The sequence below is a fragment of the Hypoxylon fragiforme genome (genome assembly GCF_022984875.1).
Source record: "Hypoxylon fragiforme strain CBS 206.31 chromosome Unknown GGS25scaffold_3, whole genome shotgun sequence".
In the NCBI taxonomy this organism is placed as follows: domain Eukaryota; kingdom Fungi; phylum Ascomycota; class Sordariomycetes; order Xylariales; family Hypoxylaceae; genus Hypoxylon; species Hypoxylon fragiforme.
In genome coordinates, this window is record NW_026054758.1 from 963,747 (window position 1) to 985,941 (window position 22,195).

Here is a 22,195-nt window from a genome sequence, read left to right on the forward strand (position 1 = left end):
ATCTCTCCCTTTTTTTTTCCTATTTGGGAGATATTAATTCGCCCAATCACCACAAACAGTCGAGGGATCACGCCAACTGATGTGTATATATGGTGCGTCAGAAGCGGTGTCTAGCGTTTGGGATTTTCAATTCACCTTCGCGTTTTAACCTTTATGGCCTAATATCCAATTGCATTGAGTGGAATATGACGGCATTGCTGGAAATCTTTCCTAAAAAGTCATCGTATTCCACGCAAGGAGGAGGAGCACTGGTACTGGTGATCTAGTCCGAGGATTCAAAGAAGCACTATGATCAAAAAGAGGGATTGATAAGAGGTAGTCATGGATGGATGGATGGCTGACTGGTAGGCTTGGAAGCGCGCGGCTACCTACTATTGGGGGCTCAGTGGATGTAGGACGGGATACACAAAGACTTGAACAGTCCAAAACATCTCGGAGGAGCGAAATAAAATTCCGGAGCACATAGTGTTCTAGGTTGATAATAATAAAAAGGATGGCCGCGAAAAGCGGTTGTCTGTGATAAATGGAAACATCTGTCCACGTTTCAACATGTTGATTTTTTACATTCTGCATTTTAGGTAACTATGGCTTAGGGATGGCTTCAAGTTTGGAGGTTTCAGTCAGGTTTATTAATACTATAAGGTACATATGTACCCTCAACAGCTTGAAAGGGGGATTTTGCTCTCCACGCTCTCCACGTAACTAACTATATCCACGTACGTAGTGTAGTGTAGTGTAGTTCGTACAATATCCACAGACTGTACGAAGTATATCCACACCATACTACTAATCGTCTACTATGGTAATATCCACAATGCTGTGAAGATCTACAGATAAGTTTACCTGGTATGTATTTAGTAGGGAACGGATATTAATATGATATGATTAAACCGGTATCTCCACATCCTTGCTGCAATCTTAACCTTGGCAATATTTGATTTCAATTTACCTACTTTTTAAGATTTATGATAACCATGATTTTCTGCCATGCTTTGAGCATTTAAGTTAAGGTTATTTATTTATCTGTGACTTGGGGGAACGAGGGACGGTATTTCTACGGTACATACACTGTACCTAGCATGATGTATCATATTGATGTACTACTAGCATGTACCCGATGTACATAGTTGGCTCCACGTGGCAACAGCTGGCAGATGCTTTTTCAATCTGTACTACTAATAAGGTACCAAATTATTTGACATCTGGAACTTCCAAGTTCCCAAGTTCCGTTTTGCTACATGTACGCCCGATACCTAATCTCCTCCTATACCACATGTACGTCTAATTTTCACCGCACACCAACAGCAGCATGTCATCAAGGTACGTTATGGATCTCTTCCCATTCAGACTATTTCCTTGGCTTGGGAAGAAGTCATATACATATACGACAGTTAGTTAGTTCTATAGCTTACTGGCGGGCACCACCGGCGAGCCGATGATGCGAATTTCTTGGGACGACTGGGGACTCTCATTTACGAATCGCGGTCGCCGCGCGGCTAATAGGGAATACGAAAGGAAAGGAGGAGACAAGCTTACTTGGGAGGAGGTTAGGGTTGAAAGGACACGAAATACCAGAATCTTTTCTTGCGACTTTTGCTTTGGAATCATGCTATCTATCAGAAGGGCTTCTTGCTGACGACAAGGGTTTTTCTTTATTTCGCGATTACAGGTTTAGCCACTCGACGCTCCACCAGCGGGATTCGCGCAGCGCCCTGTTCGAGGGATACAATGGCAGCGGCAGAAACAGCGCTGATCCGGCGAGACGGCCGAGCCCGGCACCGGGTGGTTATGGCTATGGATACTCGGGGGGCAGCAGCAACGGCTCGGGGCTAGGCGGTACCCATCTAGGTGTGGATAACAGAGCGAGCTACAGACCGGCAACACCGAATTCGAGGTACGAACTTATCCGTCACATCCCGCTCCCCTCCCCCCGGGGAAATACGGAGGAATAGGGAATGCTAATGGCAATGGGTGTGATTATTGTAGGGGCCAGTACAGCGACGCGGTGCTCAACGAGCTAGAAAGCCAGAATGACCAGCACGTCGAGGGCATCCTAGGCAAAGTCAAGGTTCTGAAAGATGTGAGTTTTATACTACTGCTGATGCTGCGCGTAAGTTCCGAAGGGGAAAGGGGGGTTTGCCAAGGATTTCCTTTTTCTCTTTGGAAGAAGAAGAAGCAAAAACATCATCAGACTTGTCTAGACCTCTCTTTACTCCTTTTAAGCAATTTAGCTTAGAACATAAACGACGATGCTAATGTGTTATGCGCACCATCCAAGATGACGACGGCGATCGGCGAAGAGATCAGGGAGTCGTCGGCGCTGGCGGAGAAGATGAACGACACCTTCGACTCGACCCGGTTACGGCTGCGCGGCACCATGAACCGTATGCTCCTCATGGCCGAGCGCACCGGCGTCGGCTGGAAGGTCTGGCTCATTTTCTTCGCTGCCGTCATTTTCGTATTCCTCTACGTCTGGCTCTTCTGATCTACTTCCCTCCTCCTCCTACCTCCTCACACACGTCTCTCACTTCCTATGTGAGGGACGATGGATAAAATACCCCCCAACGACCGGCCTACCTACCTACCTAGATACATTACTACAGCAACCGATTAATATACAACCAACACAGCGAAAAAAAAGCATTCTGAATACATGAGCACCTACGGAGAAGCTTGCAGAGAGAGAGAGAGAGAGAGAGAACAGCGAGTAAGCCACACGATGGAATATCAAAAAGAAGAAGGGGGGCGTTTACGGCGTGATGGTTGGTTGGTTGGTTGCATGCGAATGGTATTATTCCCACCTGCCTACCTACATATGTAGCAAAACCAGAACCAGACAAACGAACCCCCGTTTCCGAATCCTCAGGTAGGAGCCCAGCTAGCTAAGGTGCCTGCCTGCCTGCCTTACCTACCTACATCCTAGGTATTAGGCAAAGTGAAAGGGGAAGAAAGAAAGAAAACTACCTACTTCGCGAGGATTAGGACGAGGGGTCACGCGTATGTAACATAACATACATGCATTATAGTACAGTACAGAGTATATACCTAGTACCTACTTACCTACATAGTACTAGGTAGTCATCTACGGACGGATCACCACGAACTTGGCACTTTGATTCAAGGTTGTTACCAGTTACCAAGACAAGAAAGATTAGGAACTTGGTTTTGGTTTTTTTTTATTTATATTATTATCATAATCAACATGTAGTGTCATCATAATCCATGTCTTCGTTTTCATTGCCATTGCCATTGCCATTGCCATTGCCATTGTCCCGTATTTTGTTAAAAAACAAGTAACTCAGCGACACCGGCCGGCGAGCTATGTATGTATGTATGATAATCGATCGGGTTTTCTTTGTCCATGGATTAGGACTAGGATTGGGGGGCGAGATGATTATGTAGTGTAGGTATGGTGAAGAGAGGGATAGATAGCAAAAGGGGGTATCTCAAGGTCAAGCAAAGCAAGGTACCTATGTACGAATAGTGATGCAAGCGACGCAAGTAAATGAATGAGGAAGGGAGGGGTTTCTTCAGCTCCAAATCTGTATCTTTAACCTAACGGCCACGACGCGCATGGCCGTGGCTGTGGTGGCGGTTCTGTCGATGGAGTTCTGGGCTGCTCTCGAGCATGCTGCTTTCGTCGTGGGACAGGATGTCGCTGATGGCAAGGCTGTTGCGCGTCGCGTCGCTTCGCGCGAGGCTGCTTCGGTATCGGTGTTGCGGGTGTAGCTGCGGCTGTGACGGTTGTGATGGCCGGGCCGCGAAGCTCAACTCGCCTTGGTCCGCCTCGCTGCTGGTCACATCATCTTCCGAGTCCGTATGTTCATAGCCATCGTCCTCGGCTTCCGGGATGTCGTCGTCAAGGTCAGCATCCATGTCCAGGCCACCGTCTCCATCATCTCCGTGGCCGACCACGTCATCTTCCTGGATCATCTGGGCCTGGTGTTCTTCGTCTACTTCGTCATCGGCGCCGTAGTAGCTGGGGCCGTCTGGACCGCGGGCCAGTGATTCGCGGAACGCATCATCCGCAGCTCTCATCCGCTGTGCCATGAGCTCCCGCTGTGTACGCTCCGCTCTTTGTTCTGGGCCATCGTCTTCTTCCTCATCCTCGTCCTCGTCTTCGTCAGAATCTTCATCCTCCTCTTCATCATCCTCGTCGGAGCCCATGCCGAAGTCAGCAGCGTCCGCCTCAGGGATATCCTCGTCTAGATCTCTCGCCCCGTCCAGCTGCACATCATCCATTACACCATCTTCGTCGCCGCCCTCCGGCGCATTGAGCCCGCCATCTACGCCGCCAGCCCCCGCGGCCTCTGCCTCGGCAAGCTCCTGGGCAAGCTGCTCGCGGCGCATGGCCTCCTGGTGCTCTTCGACCTCGCGGCGTTCCTCGCGCAGCTGGTGTAAGGTCTTGGAGACACCGGGGGGCTTCAGCCACGTGCTGCCGAAGTTGACCACGTTCTGGCGGCGGCGTTCCATGTTCAGCTCGTCGGCGCGCAGGCGCGCGAGCTGGGTCCGTTCCAAGAGGTGGGCGCCCCGCCGATGGTGATAGCCATTAGCCCCATTAGGCGAGACGCCGCCAGGTCCATCTTGCGGCTGTTGGTGTTGCTGTTGATGTTGCTGAGATGTGGGGTATCCGTCGGGGGCGTAGGGCGGGGCCGAGGCGAGCGGGTTACGCGAGGAAGTGTACCATAGTGAATGAGACTGTTTCCATTTTATGATCAGCTTTGCGTGGGGGTTAGAGGTAGAGGTAGGAGGAAAGGGGCACATACGTCGCGGGGTGATAGGTCTGGAAGGAGAGACAACATGGTGATAGCTTGACTCGGGAACAGATTGTCCCGAGCTAATTGCAATTGATGGCTAATAGGGATGGCGGGTTGGAGGACATCATTCGCAATGGAAGAGTTGGAGAAAGTAACTCAAGTTCCAGGGACCAGGGATTAGTTGTCTAGTGGTTATAGTGACCTCAGTTGTGGAGATCTGGGGATGTATTGTACATAGTCAAGACTGTCAAGGGAGGGTGAAGGTGTTTTCAATGTTGGGGTTTCAATGTTTCAATTGTTTGTTTTTGAGCCTCCAAACATTTAACTAATGACAATCGATTATGACTAAGCATTTCTATACCTACATAGGGGGGTCACTGAGGACCCACAACCTCGTGGCCCGTGGGTAAGGCAGTTGATAGTTATTGCAATGCACTTACCTGAGTCCTGACAGGTCCTGACTACTTTTTGTCACTTACTGAAATATGCGTCCAGGTGTTGATGGTTGAAAACATACCTAGGTAGGTATGTATCAGTCTATCAATCTATGACAGGCGTTGGCAGCAAGTCAAGTGCTTCTTGCATCCTGCGCTACCACTTTGTTCATCAATACTCTTCTCGTCAACTAATATATGTGCTGTCCCTCCGAATTCTCTTCATAAGCCATGAGCGAGTTGGGCTGTCAATAACTTATTCTCCTCTTTTATTCTCGTTTTCGTTTCTCCCATGCCGTTGCGCGACAGCCCCAGCCAACAAGTATGTAACCTTAGCTAGATGCTATGTAGGTACTATGTAACGAGTTATGAGTCCAGTCAGGTTGCCCATAGGTACGCTTACAGAGAAAAAAAAAAAAAAAAAAAAAAGGCAAACTATGTTTTCATCAAGTAATGAAAATACCCTGATATCCTACTAAGGCAGGAAATCGTACGGTATGATGTTCGGAGGGTTTAGCGGTGGAAAGAACCGCGGCAGGTAAAAAAGGAAAAGGCACAAGTCGTTAACCCCCATATAACTAACTGCTTGTATATTTCGGCTGTGCCTCGTAATAGTGTTTATAGACTAAGGGAGTTTTCGGGAAATATCGGAATAAAGAAGTGGCAAGGTGGAAACATTTTGTGCTTTCAACGGCGATGAAGGCGTCCGGTTTTTAAAATGTCGTACAGAGTCTACAGACATATGTAACTACTAGGTATGTAGTGCACGTGCTACTAGGGTTCCCAGAGCCCGCCCGTCAGCCCTCACTAATTAAGTCCGCCCCGCTCTCCTCCGCGGACAGCAGGGAATAGAATAGGTACCTACCAGGTCCTACCTAGGTAGGTAGCAGGGTTCTCAAGGCTTAATTCACCATGGCCGATCTCGGTTGATCCTGCCACTTTTCCCCGTCGAGTGTATATATCCACGGATGTAATAAGTATGTACATAGTAGGTAATAGATGGTATTCATCTATGAGTATATGAGTATAGTCTGTACTATGAATATATGGTGTATGGTGTATGGCACAACAACTCCTACGCTCATCTTACAAAGCCAACCTTGATACCGCGTGGCCTTCCGTCCTCTAAACGAGAGAATGGGGTTTTTTGTTCATATAAGTAGTATACATACATAGTATGTAAGTATGTACTAGGTAGTCAACACTACTATTATATCTACTACTACTACATATTAGGAATACATATATAATGACCACATTAGTACTAGCTGAGATCTAGATGGCCTGCTAGTTAGGGGTCTCCGGCCTGCTTAGCACTAGCGGCTCGCAGGAGAGCTATACTACCTATGTATGTATGAAAATACTACATAAACCCAGGGTAAGGTATGTACTAGTGCATAGATAACATTCATCTTATAAACAAGTGCTTTGATTGGCGGGTTGCTTATTTGCTGTTGTCGATTCTTTTACTGCTAATATTCGAACCTAGAACTCTCCCAACCGAGGAAAAATACTACCTAGTAGCCGTGGTATGGAAGATCACGCGGCCAGAACCTCTAACACCGGGCTATTAATGTATGATCCCAGTCACATCTTGGGTTACTTATACATATGTATGTTACTCTACCGCGTATTATAGTACATATGTATGTAGTTCCATGTCTGTGTGCTTGAAGTTGAATGCAGGTTCGCCGTGCATAATAACACCGAGTAAGATTAAAGACTGTCCCCAGACTAACAAACAAAGCATTTCACAACTTCTTACTGGCTGACTATCTTAAATGGGTCGTATGTAGTATACCTGAACACCCAGTAGTCACCTGGGGCCTGGGCGACCTTTTGTAATAGCATGTAGTTATTTCTAGAACTTTCAATTGACCAGCTAACATGGGAATGATTATAAGAATTGATGGTAATAAATACCTAGTTATTTGACACTTGTCAGCTCAGGCATGTTTAGTATCTAAGTATGTAGTCTGCGGGATATAATGGTAGTTATTACCATTTCAGACGACAAAGGTAGGTAGGTAGGTACATATGTACATACCCCCTACGTGAGACAACCAAAAACCAGAGCATCTTGGTTGAACCCCCCCGTGTCCCCTCATTCTTTGGTTCTCCAAACGTATTTGCCCGTTCGAGAGTTTTAGACCCCACGCTGCCACGCAGCAAGCCCCAAATGGAGGCTCTCCCTAAGCGGGTTCGTTCACATCGGACCCTACCACCTTGCCTACCTAGGTACCTACTATGTAGGTAGGCTTGCTACCCTGGCACATTGATGCTGCATACGACTACATGCATACCTACATACCTACATACATACACCACATGCCTACATACGTACAGTATCGTAGTGTTCCGCAGCAGCGGGTGACGCGACATCGGACCATGGAGCTCCTTATGATTCATAGGGATGCCCCTTGCGTTAATTGGGCACATCCTACCATCTAACTATACACGGACTTTCTCGATATGTAACTCCTCATTCGACATTCTGGAGTGAGCCCTAACCTACTCCTCTCCCGCCAATCCGTCTGCACGGGAAGGGACTCCTCTTAGCTTTCCTGGACAGATACCCCTACCACCCGGGTTATGCATGTCTGTGTGGGGTGCGCAGGGTGTTCTGGAATTAGACTAATAACTATACTACTATAGCTAGAGCAATGTTCATATTATGATATTGTAGACGTTCCAGGTGGCAGGGGTACATTTTCGGTTCTTTCAATTATGTATTACTCAAAGCCCGTCATTTGCGGCTACGTAGCTAATAGCCATGATGGCCTCCGATGAACGGCAAGAACTTTTATTCCCTTTATTTGCAAGAGTCAATCAGATGTGACCAGGTTCGCATACTAAGCGAGTTAATTCACACCAGACGCACGCAAACAAACTCGCACACCAGAAATGTAGAGAAGCATTATTGGGACCAAGATGATGGCATGTTGCATTTTTTAGTATACCTAGTTGTACATAGCAGAGTAGTCTCTGCAAAATAGCTAACAGTCTAACCTACCTACCATACATGTTATGTAGGTAGTGTAGGTAGTTCTTGGTTACCCCCAACTTCTCCTCTGGTACAATACGTACTATATCATGAATTCCTACCCAATTGCTTGGACGGTTGGACCGTCACCTCTTGCATCCCATAGCGTAAATCTACGTGGTCATCTTTTGATCGTCCCCATTCATTCGCCTCTTACGTCGTCTTCTTTGATCACACATTAATAAAAACACCGCCTATTGGACAAGTTTATATAAATCTCTTGTCTCTAAATATCCCATGATTTGCGCGATATTTTATTTTTCTCAACACTCTCATTTGCCTACCTATCAACATTGAAGTACATACATCATTGAAGTACAACATTGAATGTATACGACCTGAGATGTACTATGTATGTATTCTAATCAAGATTTAGGTCGCGGCCGAGTTCCCAAAATATTAAATATTGAATATTATGCATACATATGCAATGGGTTGCTCATTTTGGCACCTACTACCTGCCGTGTATATAACTAGTTGCATGTGGTAACTAATTGCCTACTACATAGAATCATTACCTAGTAGCCTAGCTACGTACATAAATCTAGGTAGCGCATATGGATACCGTTATATACCTGGTAGCTAGTAATATACATCAACTATGTACTAGTTACTAGGGTGTGCATGCATAGGCAGTACATAGTACAGAGCAGCTAAAAGTCAGACTAAAAGGCTAAGGTTTACCAGCAACTGCCATAGACCTTGCCAGGTTTGATGACTTATAACCAATCAGAATTGTGCGTTTGTTAATCTTCAATAGCTCTACGTACCAAATGCACCAAGGCGTACCAAGGGCAGAGGCAATTTGAACTCCGGTAACGTCACCGATTTAACTAGCCGTGCAGTTTAAACCAATAGACGCAAACAGTATGCCGGGGTTTGAAAGACTTGTCGTCCGTCCTTCGGCCATCTCCTTCCCCCTCCCCCACTTAGAGTATACGCTTCTTATTATTTCGGGCTGGGGCTAAGATGCCAAGATGGAGGTGGAGGAGGCCGATCTTCTCTTCCACGCCCGGCTCCTACACCAATATTCAAATTTGTTACTATTCTATATGAATAAATACCATTTTTTCCTTCTTTTCTACTCTAACGGTTCTAACGGTCTAACCTAACCTAACCTTGTGAGAATTATTGTAGACGCCTTGGTCTGTAGTCTGTAACCTGTAACCCGCCTTAGCTCATCTCATTCTATTCGTTACATCCATAAAAGCCTGCTAGCTGCCACACCTTTCCTTCAACTTCTCTCTTCCCTTCCCTTTTTCTTTCTCTTGCCAGACCATCTAGCGAGATACCCAAGTCATTGTCGAAATCCTTCGAAATTCCATTCGCACACTCTCCTTTCGAGAATTCTAAAGCATAGAAACAAATCAACAGATCGGCGTGACTTGTATCACTTGAACATGTGAGTAATAGCAACTTTTTTGATTTCTATAGTTTTCCCTCCTCTATCTACCATTGGCATTATTATCCCAGCCTGCCCCGGCGCCAGCGACGAAACAACAACAATCTCAACCAGGAAAGCCGAAAAACTGGACCCATGGACCTAAACCAAAACTTCTGGAGTGAAAATGGAAAACGAATCGCGCTCATGATTTCGATTGTCGATGAACACCCCATCAATTCGACTTTCAACGATAAAGGAATATGAGGTACAAAAAAATTAAGAAACACAAAAAAAAAACACAAAAAAACCTCCCCAAAAAAAGCACGCACTTGGGTGCTCTCAATACAAGCATTGAACTGCAGACGGTCTTGATCTCTATAAGAGTACTGTACGAATGATTGAGATATCGGGGGTCAAAAACACTTATGCACGATCACCAACCTATCAGACGCAATGGTACATAGCCGCATAGCTGCATTTGGAAGCACTATAATTGGCTGTCGTCATATCACTCCCCACGCCATGCCCTGTGCGAGGGTTCATGATTCGACAAGAGCATTTTCAGATTGAGCCTACATTTACATGGGTGTGTCGTGGCGCTTGGGGGGTCTTTTTTGTTCAAGCTCTATGACGCCAATAGCGCACCAAAGATCATTCCCAAATCCTCTATGAACGCTTCCTCAATTCGCCGCGATGAAAAAAAGCAGAAGCTCATCATTCCCATGTCGTCTCTAGCCTGGGTGCCTTACCTGTTAAGTACCTACAAGTGGACAAGATGATTCAAACTTATCGCTGGAAAGTCACATGGAATTTGCAATCCGTTGGTTCCCCGCAGAATTGGTTTGGGGTCTTTATCAAACTTGATCCTAGAGCTTGATAAAGTTTCGTCGGCTGCAAGCACCGCATGAAAACTCCACTCTTTGCGACACCAAAAGATAAAGAGAGGGAAAGAGAGAAGGGTTAGAGTTTAAAAATGGATGAATAGCGTCGTTTCCAAGGCATCTTGCTACTTCTTACAATCACCCTTACAATCACCCCGCATTGTATCTCACAAGCCAATGCCCCTCACCCTGGACACCCTGGACACCCTGGACTACCCTGGACTACCCTGGACACATCCAGTCTCGAACATATCGAACCCTTTTCCACTAAATTACCACTGCCATTGGATCAACCTTATCTCACTTTGCGTTATATTTCACCTTTGTCTTTGTCTGACCCGACCTGTACTTTTAAACAGTTTCAAATTCAATTGCAAGGGAGCTGACATTAATCTCAAACTAGCTAAGCCTAACGTTGAAGCAGCGTGAGCTGCTTTCATCCTCTGTGTATACACGGGAGCCGCATCCTGCGAGACATCGTAGCACCTCTCACCCCCAAAACTCGTACACACATCTGGCCGCACCGTTATTTGCCTGACATGGGCTTACCTGCCGGCTACAACGATAAACAAACCCGTTTCAATTCAGAGGCCGAGGCCTACCATCCTTATGAATATCAGACTGAGAATAACGACTCCTGGGCTGGCGCCCTGCCGGTGAAGCAGTATGTGCTGAGTAGAAAGCCAAAGTCGCCATAGAAACTTGTAGCTAACCAAATTTCTGTAGAGGATTGTATGATCCTAGCTTCGAGAAAGATGCGTGTGGTGTCGGCTTCGCCTGGTATGAATATACCAAATCCATATCTTCACGTAAATCCCACTAATTCTCTGCATAGCCATATCAAGGGCAAGGCAAGTCATAAAATAGTCAGCGATGGTAAGTTCCCAATAATCTATAGCATATTCGTGGATGGCTAGAATAATAGACTAATCATACACAGCCCGGAATCTTCTTTGCAACATGACCCACCGCGGTGCGGTTGGCTCTGATGCTCGAGATGGTGATGGTGCTGGTGTGATGACTTCGATCCCTCACAATTTTTTTGTCAAGAACTTTGAGAGGGAGGAGAACATTGGATTACCACCCCTGGGACAGTATGCTGTGGGAAATCTTTTCTTCAAGCCGAATGATGAGGAAACGTTGCAGGAGTCGAAGAGGCAGTTGGAAGATATTGCTGAATCGTTAGGACTACGAGTTTTGGGATGGCGAGCACCTCCTGTAGACTCTTCTCTCCTTGGACCTGCTGCATCCTCGCGCGAGCCCTTCATTTTACAGCCGTTTGTTGTTCTTGCATCCGCGTATGGCTCTGGAAATGCTCCTGAAATGACGGACCCAGAGAAGTTCGACGAACGACATTTTGAACGACAGTTATATGTCCTTCGAAAGCGTGCCACTCACTCCATCGGTCTTCATAATTGGTTTTACCTCTGCTCCCTGTCAAACAAGAATATTGTTTACAAAGGACAACTTGCCCCTGTCCAAGTTTATCAGTATTATCATGATCTGGTAAATGCCGACTACCAGGCGCACTTTGCTCTTGTACACTCTCGTTTCTCCACCAACACTTTCCCTTCATGGGATCGTGCTCAGCCGCTGCGGTGGGCAGCCCATAACGGTATGTGTAGTTCTAGATTCCCATGGCCCAAAATATCTAACATTCTTCAGGTGAGATCAACACTCTTCGCGGAAACAAGAACTGGATGCGCGCCCGAGAGGGAGTTATGCAATCTGACATTTTCGGTGACGAGCTTGAACATCTGTACCCCATCGTTGAGACTGGTGGCTCAGACTCGGCGGCCTTTGATAACGTACTGGAGCTGCTCACGATCAATGGCGTGCTTTCATTACCTGAAGCTGTCATGCTGATGGTTCCCGAAGCCTGGCAAGGTAACACTGCCATGGATCCTAAGAAGGCAGCATTCTATGAATGGGCGGCTTGCCAAATGGAACCGTGGGATGGTCCTGCTCTCTTCACGTTCGCTGACGGTCGATTTTGTGGTGCCAACTTGGACCGAAACGGTCTCCGTCCTTGCCGATACTACGTCCTGGATGATGACCGCATCATCTGCGCTTCGGAAGTTGGTACCATTCATGTTGATCCTGAGCGAGTTATCCAAAAGGGCCGCCTACAACCAGGTCGCATGCTTTTGGTTGATACTCAAGCTGGGCGTATAATTGATGATGCGGAGTTGAAGGCAGCTGTGTCAAATCGCAACGACTTCCGCAGCTGGATTGACAACGAGCTTATCAGCCTACCTAAAGTTCTTAGCCAAATATCGGAAAACAAGGCCATAGATATTGCAGCGAAGCCAGATGCCACAAAGCTTCAGGAAGACCCTCTCTTGCTGGCATTCGGATATACTTATGAGCAGGTTAGCCTGCTTCTTGCACCCATGGCTTCAGACGAGAAGGAGGCATTGGGCTCTATGGGCAACGATGCACCGCTAGCCTGTCTCTCACAAGCACCCCGTCTCCTTTATGAGTACTTCCGACAGCTTTTCGCCCAAGTTACTAACCCTCCCATCGACCCTATTCGAGAGTCTATTGTCATGTCGCTCGAGTGTTACGTTGGCCCACAAGGCAACTTGCTCGAGATGGATGCTTCTCAGTGCGGTCGGCTGCTACTTCCAAGCCCGATTCTGTCTATCCCGGAATTCAACGCACTGACTAATATGTCCAAGCTACACCCCGAATGGACGGTGAAGACTATTGATCTCACTTTCCCCAAATCAGAAGGCACTGCTGGGTACATAAAGCACCTCGATTATATATGCAATGAGACCACAGCTGCCATCGAGGCCAGGGATAGGATCATCGTGCTTTCCGACCGAAAGACGTCCGCTGATCGTGTGGCTGTCTCGTCGCTTCTAGCTTCGGGTATGGTCCATCATCACCTTGTCACCAACAAATGGCGATCAATGGCTGCTATTGTGCTCGAAACCGCCGAGGCCCGTGAAGTCCACCATATGTGTGTATTACTCGGTTACGGTGCTGATGCTATCAACCCTTATCTCGCCATGGAATGTATCTTGAAGCTTAACCGTGAGGGCTTGATTCGAAAGAACCTCCCTGATGATACTCTCATCGCCAACTATAAGCACTCCTGCGACGGTGGAATTTTGAAGGTCATGAGTAAGATGGGAATTTCTACCTTGGCCAGTTACAAGGGTGCCCAGATCTTCGAGGCTCTCGGTGTGGACGATTCAGTTGTTGAGCGATGTTTCAGGGGCACAGCCTCGCGAATCAAGGGTCTCACCTTTGATCTTATTGCGGAGGATGCATTCCGTTTCCACGAGCGTGGCTACCCCTCTCGTTACACAGTTGGAATTCCTGGCCTGCCAGAGTCCGGCGAGTACCACTGGCGTGATGGTGGTGAAGCTCATATCAATGACCCGACTTCCATTGCGAACATCCAAGATGCTGTTCGGACCAAGAATGATAAATCATATGAAGCCTACTCACGCTCGGAGTACGAGCAAATCAAGTCCTGTACGCTTCGTGGCCTGCTTGACTTCAAATTTGAGGAGTACAACCCCATCCCGATCGAACAAGTAGAGCCATGGACAGCAATTGTGACAAGATTCTGCACGGGTGCCATGTCTTATGGTTCAATCTCTATGGAATCGCACTCTACCCTAGCTGTTGCTATGAATAGGCTCGGTGGCAAGTCGAACACTGGTGAAGGTGGCGAGGACCCTGAGCGATCTCAACTCATGCCCAATGGTGATACCATGAGGTCTGCGATCAAGCAAATTGCCTCGGGAAGATTTGGTGTCACTTCAGCATACCTTGCCGATTCTGACGAGCTTCAGATCAAGATGGCACAGGGTGCTAAGCCCGGTGAGGGTGGTGAGCTTCCAGGTTACAAGGTCTCCAAATCAATTGCTCGAACCCGACACTCGACCCCTGGTGTTGGTCTTATCTCACCACCCCCTCACCATGACATTTACTCTATCGAAGATCTGAAGCAACTTATTTACGATCTCAAGTGCTCAAGCCCCCGTTCTCGCGTGTCCGTCAAACTTGTCTCCGAGACGGGTGTTGGTATCGTTGCTTCGGGTGTCGCAAAGGCTAAGGCTGATCATATCCTCATTTCTGGACAGTAAGTTTGCTTATATCAATTATCTACTACATATCTTATGACTAACGGCTACTCTTTTAGCGATGGTGGCACTGGTGCTAGTAGATGGACCGGAATCAAGTACGCAGGTCTCCCATGGGAACTTGGTCTTGCCGAGACCCACCAGACACTGGTCTTGAATGATCTACGTGGCCGCGTTGTCGTCCAGACTGATGGTCAACTTCGAACTGGACGCGATGTTGCTATCGCTTGTCTGCTTGGTGCTGAAGAGTGGGGTTTTGCCACAACGCCGCTGATTGCGATGGGATGTATCATGATGAGGAAGTGCCGTACGTACCCCTGATGCCCCTTCAAACTCAACAAAACACTGACCTTCTGCTTAGACTTGAATACATGTCCCGTGGGAATAGCAACGCAAGACCCTGAACTTCGCAAGAAGTTCAACGGTACTCCTGAGCACGTTATCAACTTCTTCTACTATGTTGCTAACGAGCTCAGAGCTATCATGGCTCAACTCGGGTTCCGAACAATCAACGAAATGGTTGGCCATGTAGAGTGTCTTAGGGTTCGAGACGATTTACGATCTAGCAAGACCGCTAACATCGACCTTTCGCTTATTCTCACTCCCGCACATATGCTCCGACCCGGCGTCGCTACTTTCAATGTTCGAAAGCAAGACCATCGTCTCTATGTCCGCTTAGATAACAAGCTTATATCGGAGGCTGAGTTGACCCTCGACAAGGGGCTTCCTTCTCGCATTGAGTGTGACATTGTGAACACCGATCGGGCCATGGGAACTTCCCTATCTTACCAAATCTCTAAGCGATATGGAGAAGCTGGCCTTCCGATGGACACCGTCCATGTAAACATCAAGGGCTCAGCTGGCCAGTCTTTTGGTGCCTTCCTGGCTCCTGGTATCACTCTAGAGCTAGAGGGTGACTCTAACGATTATGTCGGCAAGGGCCTGTCTGGTGGCCGGCTCATCATCTATCCGCCACGATCGGCTGTTTTCAAGGCAGAGGAGAACATTTTGATTGGCAATGTCTGCTTGTACGGAGCTACTAGTGGTACATGCTTCTTCAGGGGTGTCGCTGCAGAGCGTTTTGCTGTCCGAAACTCGGGCGCAACTGCTGTTGTTGAGGGTATTGGTGACCACGGTTGCGAGTACATGACCGGTGGGCGAATAGTCATCCTCGGAAGCACTGGCCGCAACTTCGCAGCCGGTATGTCTGGCGGCATTGCCTATGTCCTTGATATACATGGCGATTTCCTTTCCAAGCTTAACATGGAGATGGTTGAAGCTTCTGAGGTTGAAGAGCCTACCGAGATTGCTTTCCTTCGAGGTCTCATCGAAGATCACCACCACTACACCGGATCTGAACTCGCTGCTCGAATCCTTGTAGACTTTAACCGTGCTCTACCACGATTCGTCAAAGTCCTACCGGTGGATTACAAACGTGTCCTTGAGGAGGAGGCCATCAAGGCTGCTGAGGCCAAGCGCGCCGAGTACAATCTTCCTATTGTGTCTGGTGTTCAAGCTAAGAAAGAGGAGAAGTCGGCCAAGCTCCAGGATATTGAAGAGACTATTGGCGACAATGCGGCCGATAAGAAGCGCGCCCTTGTACTTGACAAGACTAGGGGTTTCATGAAGTACCAGAGACGCTCCGAGAAGTATCGTGCTGTGAAGACCAGAACCAAGGATTGGGCTGAGCTTTCCCAACGTCTGAGCGAGGACGAACTCAAGTACCAGTCAGCTCGGTGCATGGACTGTGGTGTTCCTTTTTGCCAATCTGATACTGGATGTCCAATTTCTAACATCATTCCGAAGTGGAATGAGTTGGTGTTTTCCAACCAGTGGCAAGAGGCTCTCAACCGCTTGCTCATGACTAATAACTTCCCGGAATTTACTGGTCGTGTGTGCCCTGCACCCTGTGAAGGAGCTTGCGTTCTCGGTATCAATGAAGATCCTGTTGGCATAAAGTCTATCGAGTGCGCCATCATCGACCGTGGCTTCGAGATGGGTTGGATGATACCGCGACCGCCTGAGGTTCGAACGGGTAAGACAATCGCTATCATTGGTTCTGGACCTGCTGGTCTCGCCTGTGCCGATCAATTGAACAAAGCTGGGCATAGCGTCACTGTCTACGAACGCTCTGACCGAGCTGGTGGACTGCTTATGTACGGAATTCCGAATATGAAGCTCGACAAGCGCGTGGTCAAGCGCAGAACCGACTTCATGGCTGCCGAGGGTATACAATTCAAGACTGGTGTCACTGTTGGTGAGGACATCACTTTACTGGGTCTCAAGGAGACGAATGACGCTGTCGTGATTGCTACTGGCGCTACAGTTGCTCGAGATCTCCCGATCAAGGGCCGCAACCTCGAGGGTATTCATTTTGCCATGGAATTCCTACACAAGAACACCAAGTCTCTCCTCGATTCTGAGCTAGCTGACGGCGCTTACCTCTCTGCCAAGGACAAACACGTCATAGTCATTGGTGGTGGTGACACTGGTAACGATTGCATCGGTACCTCTGTTCGCCATGGCGCCAAATCAGTCATCAACTTCGAACTTCTTCCCCAGCCTCCACCTCAGCGTGGCCGTGACAACCCCTGGCCCCAGTGGCCACGCATTTACCGTGTCGACTACGGTCATTCAGAGGTGGCTCAACACATGGGCAAGGACCCTCGTGAATACTGCATCATGTCTGAGGAGTTCGTCGACGATGGTAGTGGACGTGTCAAAGGAATCAACACTATCCGCGTTGAGTGGACCAAGTCTGCTACCGGGGGTTGGGACATGAAGAAACTCGAGGATACCAAGCAATTCTTCCCCGCCGACCTCGTCCTCCTATCTATGGGCTTCCTTGGCCCCGAGGCCCGTGTACTTGGGGATGAGATTGAAAAGGATGCCCGCAAGAACGTGAAGACTCCTGGTGGTTCCTATGCTACTAATGTCCCGGGCATTTTCGCAGCTGGTGACTGCCGCCGTGGACAGTCCCTGATTGTTTGGTAAGTCTACTCGCCTCCCTTAGTAAAATGACTATAACTAACCACACAATACAGGGGTATCAACGAAGGACGACAGTCCGCTCGCGAGGTTGACTTGTATCTCCAGAACTACACCAACTTGCCTGTAACGGGTGGCATTATCAAGCAGACGGCCGAAGAGATTCTCGGCGCTATTTCTGCGTAAGAGGGTACCTCGACAAGGAAATTCAAGGGGGACGGACTGGAATGCCTGTACGGCCATGTCAAAACCTAGATTTTCGACAAGCTCAGTGCTTTACAATATAGGGGGAAAAGGGGCACAATCTGATTTGATTTCTACGATACCATGAAGACGGGTGAGAATGCACGCGGTTCGGAAAAGAAAAATACCTTTTTCATTGTCTTTATATTTATGTCGGTTGTTGAAGCTTGGGAGTTAGATGATTTCAAAAATTTTGTACGAGCTGTATATACGTAACTAGTTATGTGTATGTATGAATTTGAAAAATGCACAAAATGTAACTATTGTATGTAATCTTCACATGACTGACTATGCACAATACATGTATCTACTAGGTAGCTAGTAACTAACTACCTAGGTAACTAACTAGGTTAGGTTACTAGGTTAGGTATTCACTTCAAGTTTTTTTCTTCACTTTTTTCTAGGTCAGCTCACTGTAACTACTCCTAGCTGCACATTGCACAAGCACGTGGGCTCATTGGTATTGTACAATACAATTAACTATGGATTGTATGCAATTACTCCAGGGCTATCTATCATACTACAGCAGGAACTACACAGAGAGGAGCTAGGTAATCCGGCCACCCCCTGGCCAGACTAGTCCGTGCCCCGCTGGTATCAAAATCTGTGACGAAAGAATTGCAGATCGTTTTTGGTACTGTGCAACAATCCGAAACAGAAAAAGTTACTAAATCTCTCTTCGGTTGTAGTTAGTTATTTGTTTCTTTTCTTTACAAACCATTTAACCTCCTTGAATATACCTATCCTTTACCGCGTTCTCACGATTCTTGGATTGGAGCTTTGAATTGGTATTGGAATAATATATCATATTTAGTTTTTATCAATTGGCTGACAATTGGAAACACCTCTCCCCTTTTACCTGCGCGTATTATTCTCTAAAAAGGGAAAACAAAAAAGAGGAAGAAAAAAGGAAACAAGAAAAGATGCGCTTCGGCAAGACTCTCCGCGAGTCCACCTACGCACCATGGAAGGACCAGTACATAGACTACTCGAAGCTGAAGGTGATGCTGCGGGAGGACCGCAAGGAAGACGAGGATGTGCCGTGGACGGAGGAGGACGAGAACAAGTTCTGCGACGAGGTGTTCAACGTGCAGCTGGAGAAGGTGGCCCAGTTCCAGGAGAAGACGGTGAGCGGCCTGAAGGAGCGCGCCGAGGCCGCCTTCGAGACGCTCAAGGAGATGGCGCCCTCCTCCGATGACAAGCCCAAGAGCGACATCACGACCTCCCGTCTGAAGGAGCTCAAGGCCGAGCTCGACTCCATCACCAACGAGGTCAAGGAGCTGAAGAAGTACAGCAGCGCCAATTACACGGGCTTCCTCAAGATTGCTAAGAAGCACGATCGCAAGCGTGGTGACCGCTACAAGGTCCGCCCCATGATGCGCGTGAGCCTGTCGGAGCGCGGCTTCAACTCGGAGCAAGTTTATTCACCGCTGCTCACGAAGCTGTCTCTTATGTACTATGCCATCAACCAGAACCTGGACGAGAGTGAACAGCAGCAGCCAATGGATCTAGGGTTGGATAACCAGCAAGAAGTGCACAATGGAGAACGATACACCGCTCATAAATGTAAGTTATGCAAACCATTTCAGTGTTATGCAAGCTAACAGAGGCTTTCTATAGTTTGGATACACGCCGACAACCTCCTCGAAGTTAAGACCGCTATCTTACGGCATTTGCCTTCTCTCGTCTACACACAGCAGGCTGGGCAAGAGCCCGGCGGCAACGAAGACCCCAAAATCACATCGCTTTACTTCGACAACTCGAAGTTCGAGCTATACGGACGGAAAGTAGACCGTCACGTCGACGCCTCATCCTTGCGCTTGCGTTGGTACGGTCACTTGGATTCGAAGCCGGATATCGTTCTTGAGCAGAAGATAGTACACGAGAATGGCCTCAGCGAGGAGAAGAAATTTCATATCAAGGACAAATATATCAAGCAATTCATCGACGGAGAATACAATATGGAGAAGACGGTGCAAAAGATGGAAAGGCAGGGCCAGACAGCCGAGGCGATTGAGTCCTTCAAGACGACAGTAGGAGATCTCCAGGGTTTTATTACCGAGCGCAAGTTGGGGCCCGTCATTCGGGCAAACTACACCCGCACGGCGTTCCAAAAGCCCTCGGATGATCGTGTGCGAATCTCGATTGACACTGATATCGCCTTCATCCGCGAGGACACATTAGACCGTGATCGACCATGCCGTGACCCCCAAGAGTGGCACCGGCGGGATATCGACAGCGGCAATATGTCTTATCCATTTAAGAACATCAACCAGAGCGAGGTGTCAAGGTTCCCGTTCGCACTTCTCGAGATCAAGCTGAAGGAGGAAGGTGGACGCAAGCGGCCAGGATGGATAGAAGACTTAATGGTCTCGCATCTTGTTCACTCAGCTCCAAGGTTCTCAAAATTTGTGCATGGTGTCGCGTCTCTCTTCGAGGACTACGTCAACCAGCTACCGCTGTGGCTCAGTGATCTCGAAACCGATATCCGGAAAGACCCGCAGATGGCACATGATGCAGAGGAGCAGCGGAAAGCCCAACAGGCGGAAGACGCGATGGTTGTAGGCAGCTTCTTAGGTGGCGGCGCAGCTGCTAAAATGGGCTCCTATAAACCAGCGACGAGCTCACCAGTAGGAAAATCTTATTTGTCGGAGCGAGCTGCTAGAGACGCCATGGCTTCGTTGCCCCCAACCGCAGTAACCCACCGTGATGAAGACGGCGAACCAGGCGAGGAGGATGGCTCTTCCCGACAGAGGGGTTACGGAACCCTCTCTTCTGTTTTCCCTGGCTTTTCGTTATCGAAATACTCTCGTGCAAAGCGCCAGCGGGCACAACTTCCAGAAGGTGTAACCAAGCCTGAAGTCTGGCTGAAAAACGCGGGCCCGTTGCAGGTTGAGCCTAAAGTGTGGCTCGCCAACGAGCGAACATTCCTCAAATGGCAACACATCTGCATTCTCTTAGGCAGCCTGGCCATCAGTTTATACACAGCAGCGGGAGAGAACTTTGTAGCCGAGTGCATGGGCATCGCCTATATATTGATAGCGGTTATGGCCGGCGGATGGGGATACATGATGCTCCACAAACGCCGGGATATGATCGTGGAGCGTAGTGGGAAGGATTTCGATAACATGATTGGGCCGTTGGCTATTAGTGCTGCTTTGATGCTGGCCTTGATATTGAACTTTGTGTTTTCGGTAAGATCAACTAACCCTCCTTTTGCCATTCTTCTTTATTTGGGCGAATGCTAATGACTTTTACCTACCATAGTTCCGGGCCGCGTTTGCAAGGCTGGAGGGCAACGAATTGTTCAACGAAACTGAAGCCATGTTCGGTGGCGAACTGATCTAAGATATGATAGGGACAGCCAACAGAGTGAAAATGTGCAAGAAATCTGTTTGCTCCCTATTGCGTGTATAGTTTGTTATGTACTTTATGTACTGCTTAAATATTGTATGATTGTAGTGTATGTACTGAGAATTTGAATCAAAACGAGTCTATGTAAAATAGTAACAAGAACTTGAAGTTTCATGCGAATTGGTTATGAATAGTTACATACTAATACGTAGTTACTATGTAAATGGATCATGGTACTATCTAATTATGTAAGTGAGTCAACTTAAATATATCTGACTCCATACATACTACCCTACCTAGGTATGCATACGTACCGACAAACAGGGTCGTCGTTTCCTGAATGGCTCAAAAGTTGCTTGAGGGTTTGGTCTAATGCAATGTCTTTGTTTTAGCATGATACAATGCCTGGGCCTAGGTAGGTAGGGTAGGTATTGTATTGTACATTGAAGCTAGTATGTATATATCTTAAACTTTCCTTCTACATAGTACATACCTACATATTACTATGTACTAACCTTACATGTATGTATGTTCAGCTGCTAGGTTAGTGGATTGTGCATATACACCAAACACACATGTGTACACCTGTAATATGCAGCTTCCTGTTTCGCGCATTCCTGTAGTTATCCAGTACATGCCTGGGACCTACTACTATGTAAGGCAGGCACTGCAGGTACCGACTAGAAAACAGATACATAGTTTTCTCAAGGCAACGGCAACGGCAGCAGTATTCCGACTTTTTTTTATTTCATTTTCTCACATATCAATTTCACGTATCCATTTCATCACTTATTATCACATGAGACAGACATATGTGCAGGCAAAAGTTTCTAGTAACATTATTTCAGTTCCAAACAACATTGAGGTACATACACAACTCCATTTTATTCCAAGTACCAACATTGAAGATACATATACCTGACCTTTGACTACCTGCTAATGATTTGTACATACATATTAGTAGGTGCATGGAGTACTAGGTTCCCTTCGAAGTCAATTGTCTTGTTT

At 47.6% G+C, this 22,195-nt stretch overlaps 4 protein-coding genes across 4 annotated transcripts; 3 read left to right on the top strand and 1 right to left on the bottom strand.

The window, feature by feature from the left end:
- Positions 1-1,004: 1,004 nt before the first annotated feature.
- GGS25DRAFT_171489 (uncharacterized protein) lies at positions 1,005-2,569 on the top strand. Its single transcript, XM_049256568.1, has 5 exons — positions 1,005-1,240; positions 1,309-1,320; positions 1,670-1,894; positions 1,987-2,110; positions 2,279-2,569. The coding sequence occupies exons 2-5, from the start codon at positions 1,310-1,312 to the stop codon at positions 2,483-2,485; spliced, it is 567 nt and encodes a 188-aa protein (XP_049118663.1). The 5' UTR covers positions 1,005-1,240; position 1,309; the 3' UTR covers positions 2,486-2,569.
- A 666-nt stretch (positions 2,570-3,235) lies between these two features.
- Positions 3,236-5,037, bottom strand: GGS25DRAFT_480374 (Apc15p protein-domain-containing protein). Its single transcript, XM_049260082.1, has 2 exons — positions 4,767-5,037; positions 3,236-4,698 (listed from the first exon to the last, which is right to left on the bottom strand). The coding sequence occupies exons 1-2, from the start codon at positions 4,800-4,802 to the stop codon at positions 3,556-3,558; spliced, it is 1,179 nt and encodes a 392-aa protein (XP_049118664.1). The 5' UTR covers positions 4,803-5,037; the 3' UTR covers positions 3,236-3,555.
- Positions 5,038-11,038: 6,001 nt separating this feature from the next.
- Positions 11,039-17,776, top strand: GGS25DRAFT_513277 (glutamate synthase; the record flags this gene model as incomplete). The annotated part of the gene is made up of 8 exons (XM_049262867.1): positions 11,039-11,163; positions 11,226-11,279; positions 11,335-11,375; positions 11,440-12,114; positions 12,165-14,601; positions 14,662-14,909; positions 14,964-17,592; positions 17,647-17,776. 8 exons carry the CDS (start codon positions 11,039-11,041, stop codon positions 17,774-17,776), a joined length of 6,339 nt encoding a protein of 2,112 aa, XP_049118665.1.
- Positions 17,777-18,176: 400 nt separating this feature from the next.
- GGS25DRAFT_480383 (SPX-domain-containing protein) lies at positions 18,177-21,421 on the top strand. The gene is made up of 3 exons (XM_049260083.1): positions 18,177-19,399; positions 19,454-21,027; positions 21,101-21,421. The coding sequence occupies exons 1-3, from the start codon at positions 18,757-18,759 to the stop codon at positions 21,179-21,181; spliced, it is 2,298 nt and encodes a 765-aa protein (XP_049118666.1). The 5' UTR covers positions 18,177-18,756; the 3' UTR covers positions 21,182-21,421.
- The last annotated feature ends 774 nt before the right edge of the window (positions 21,422-22,195 follow it).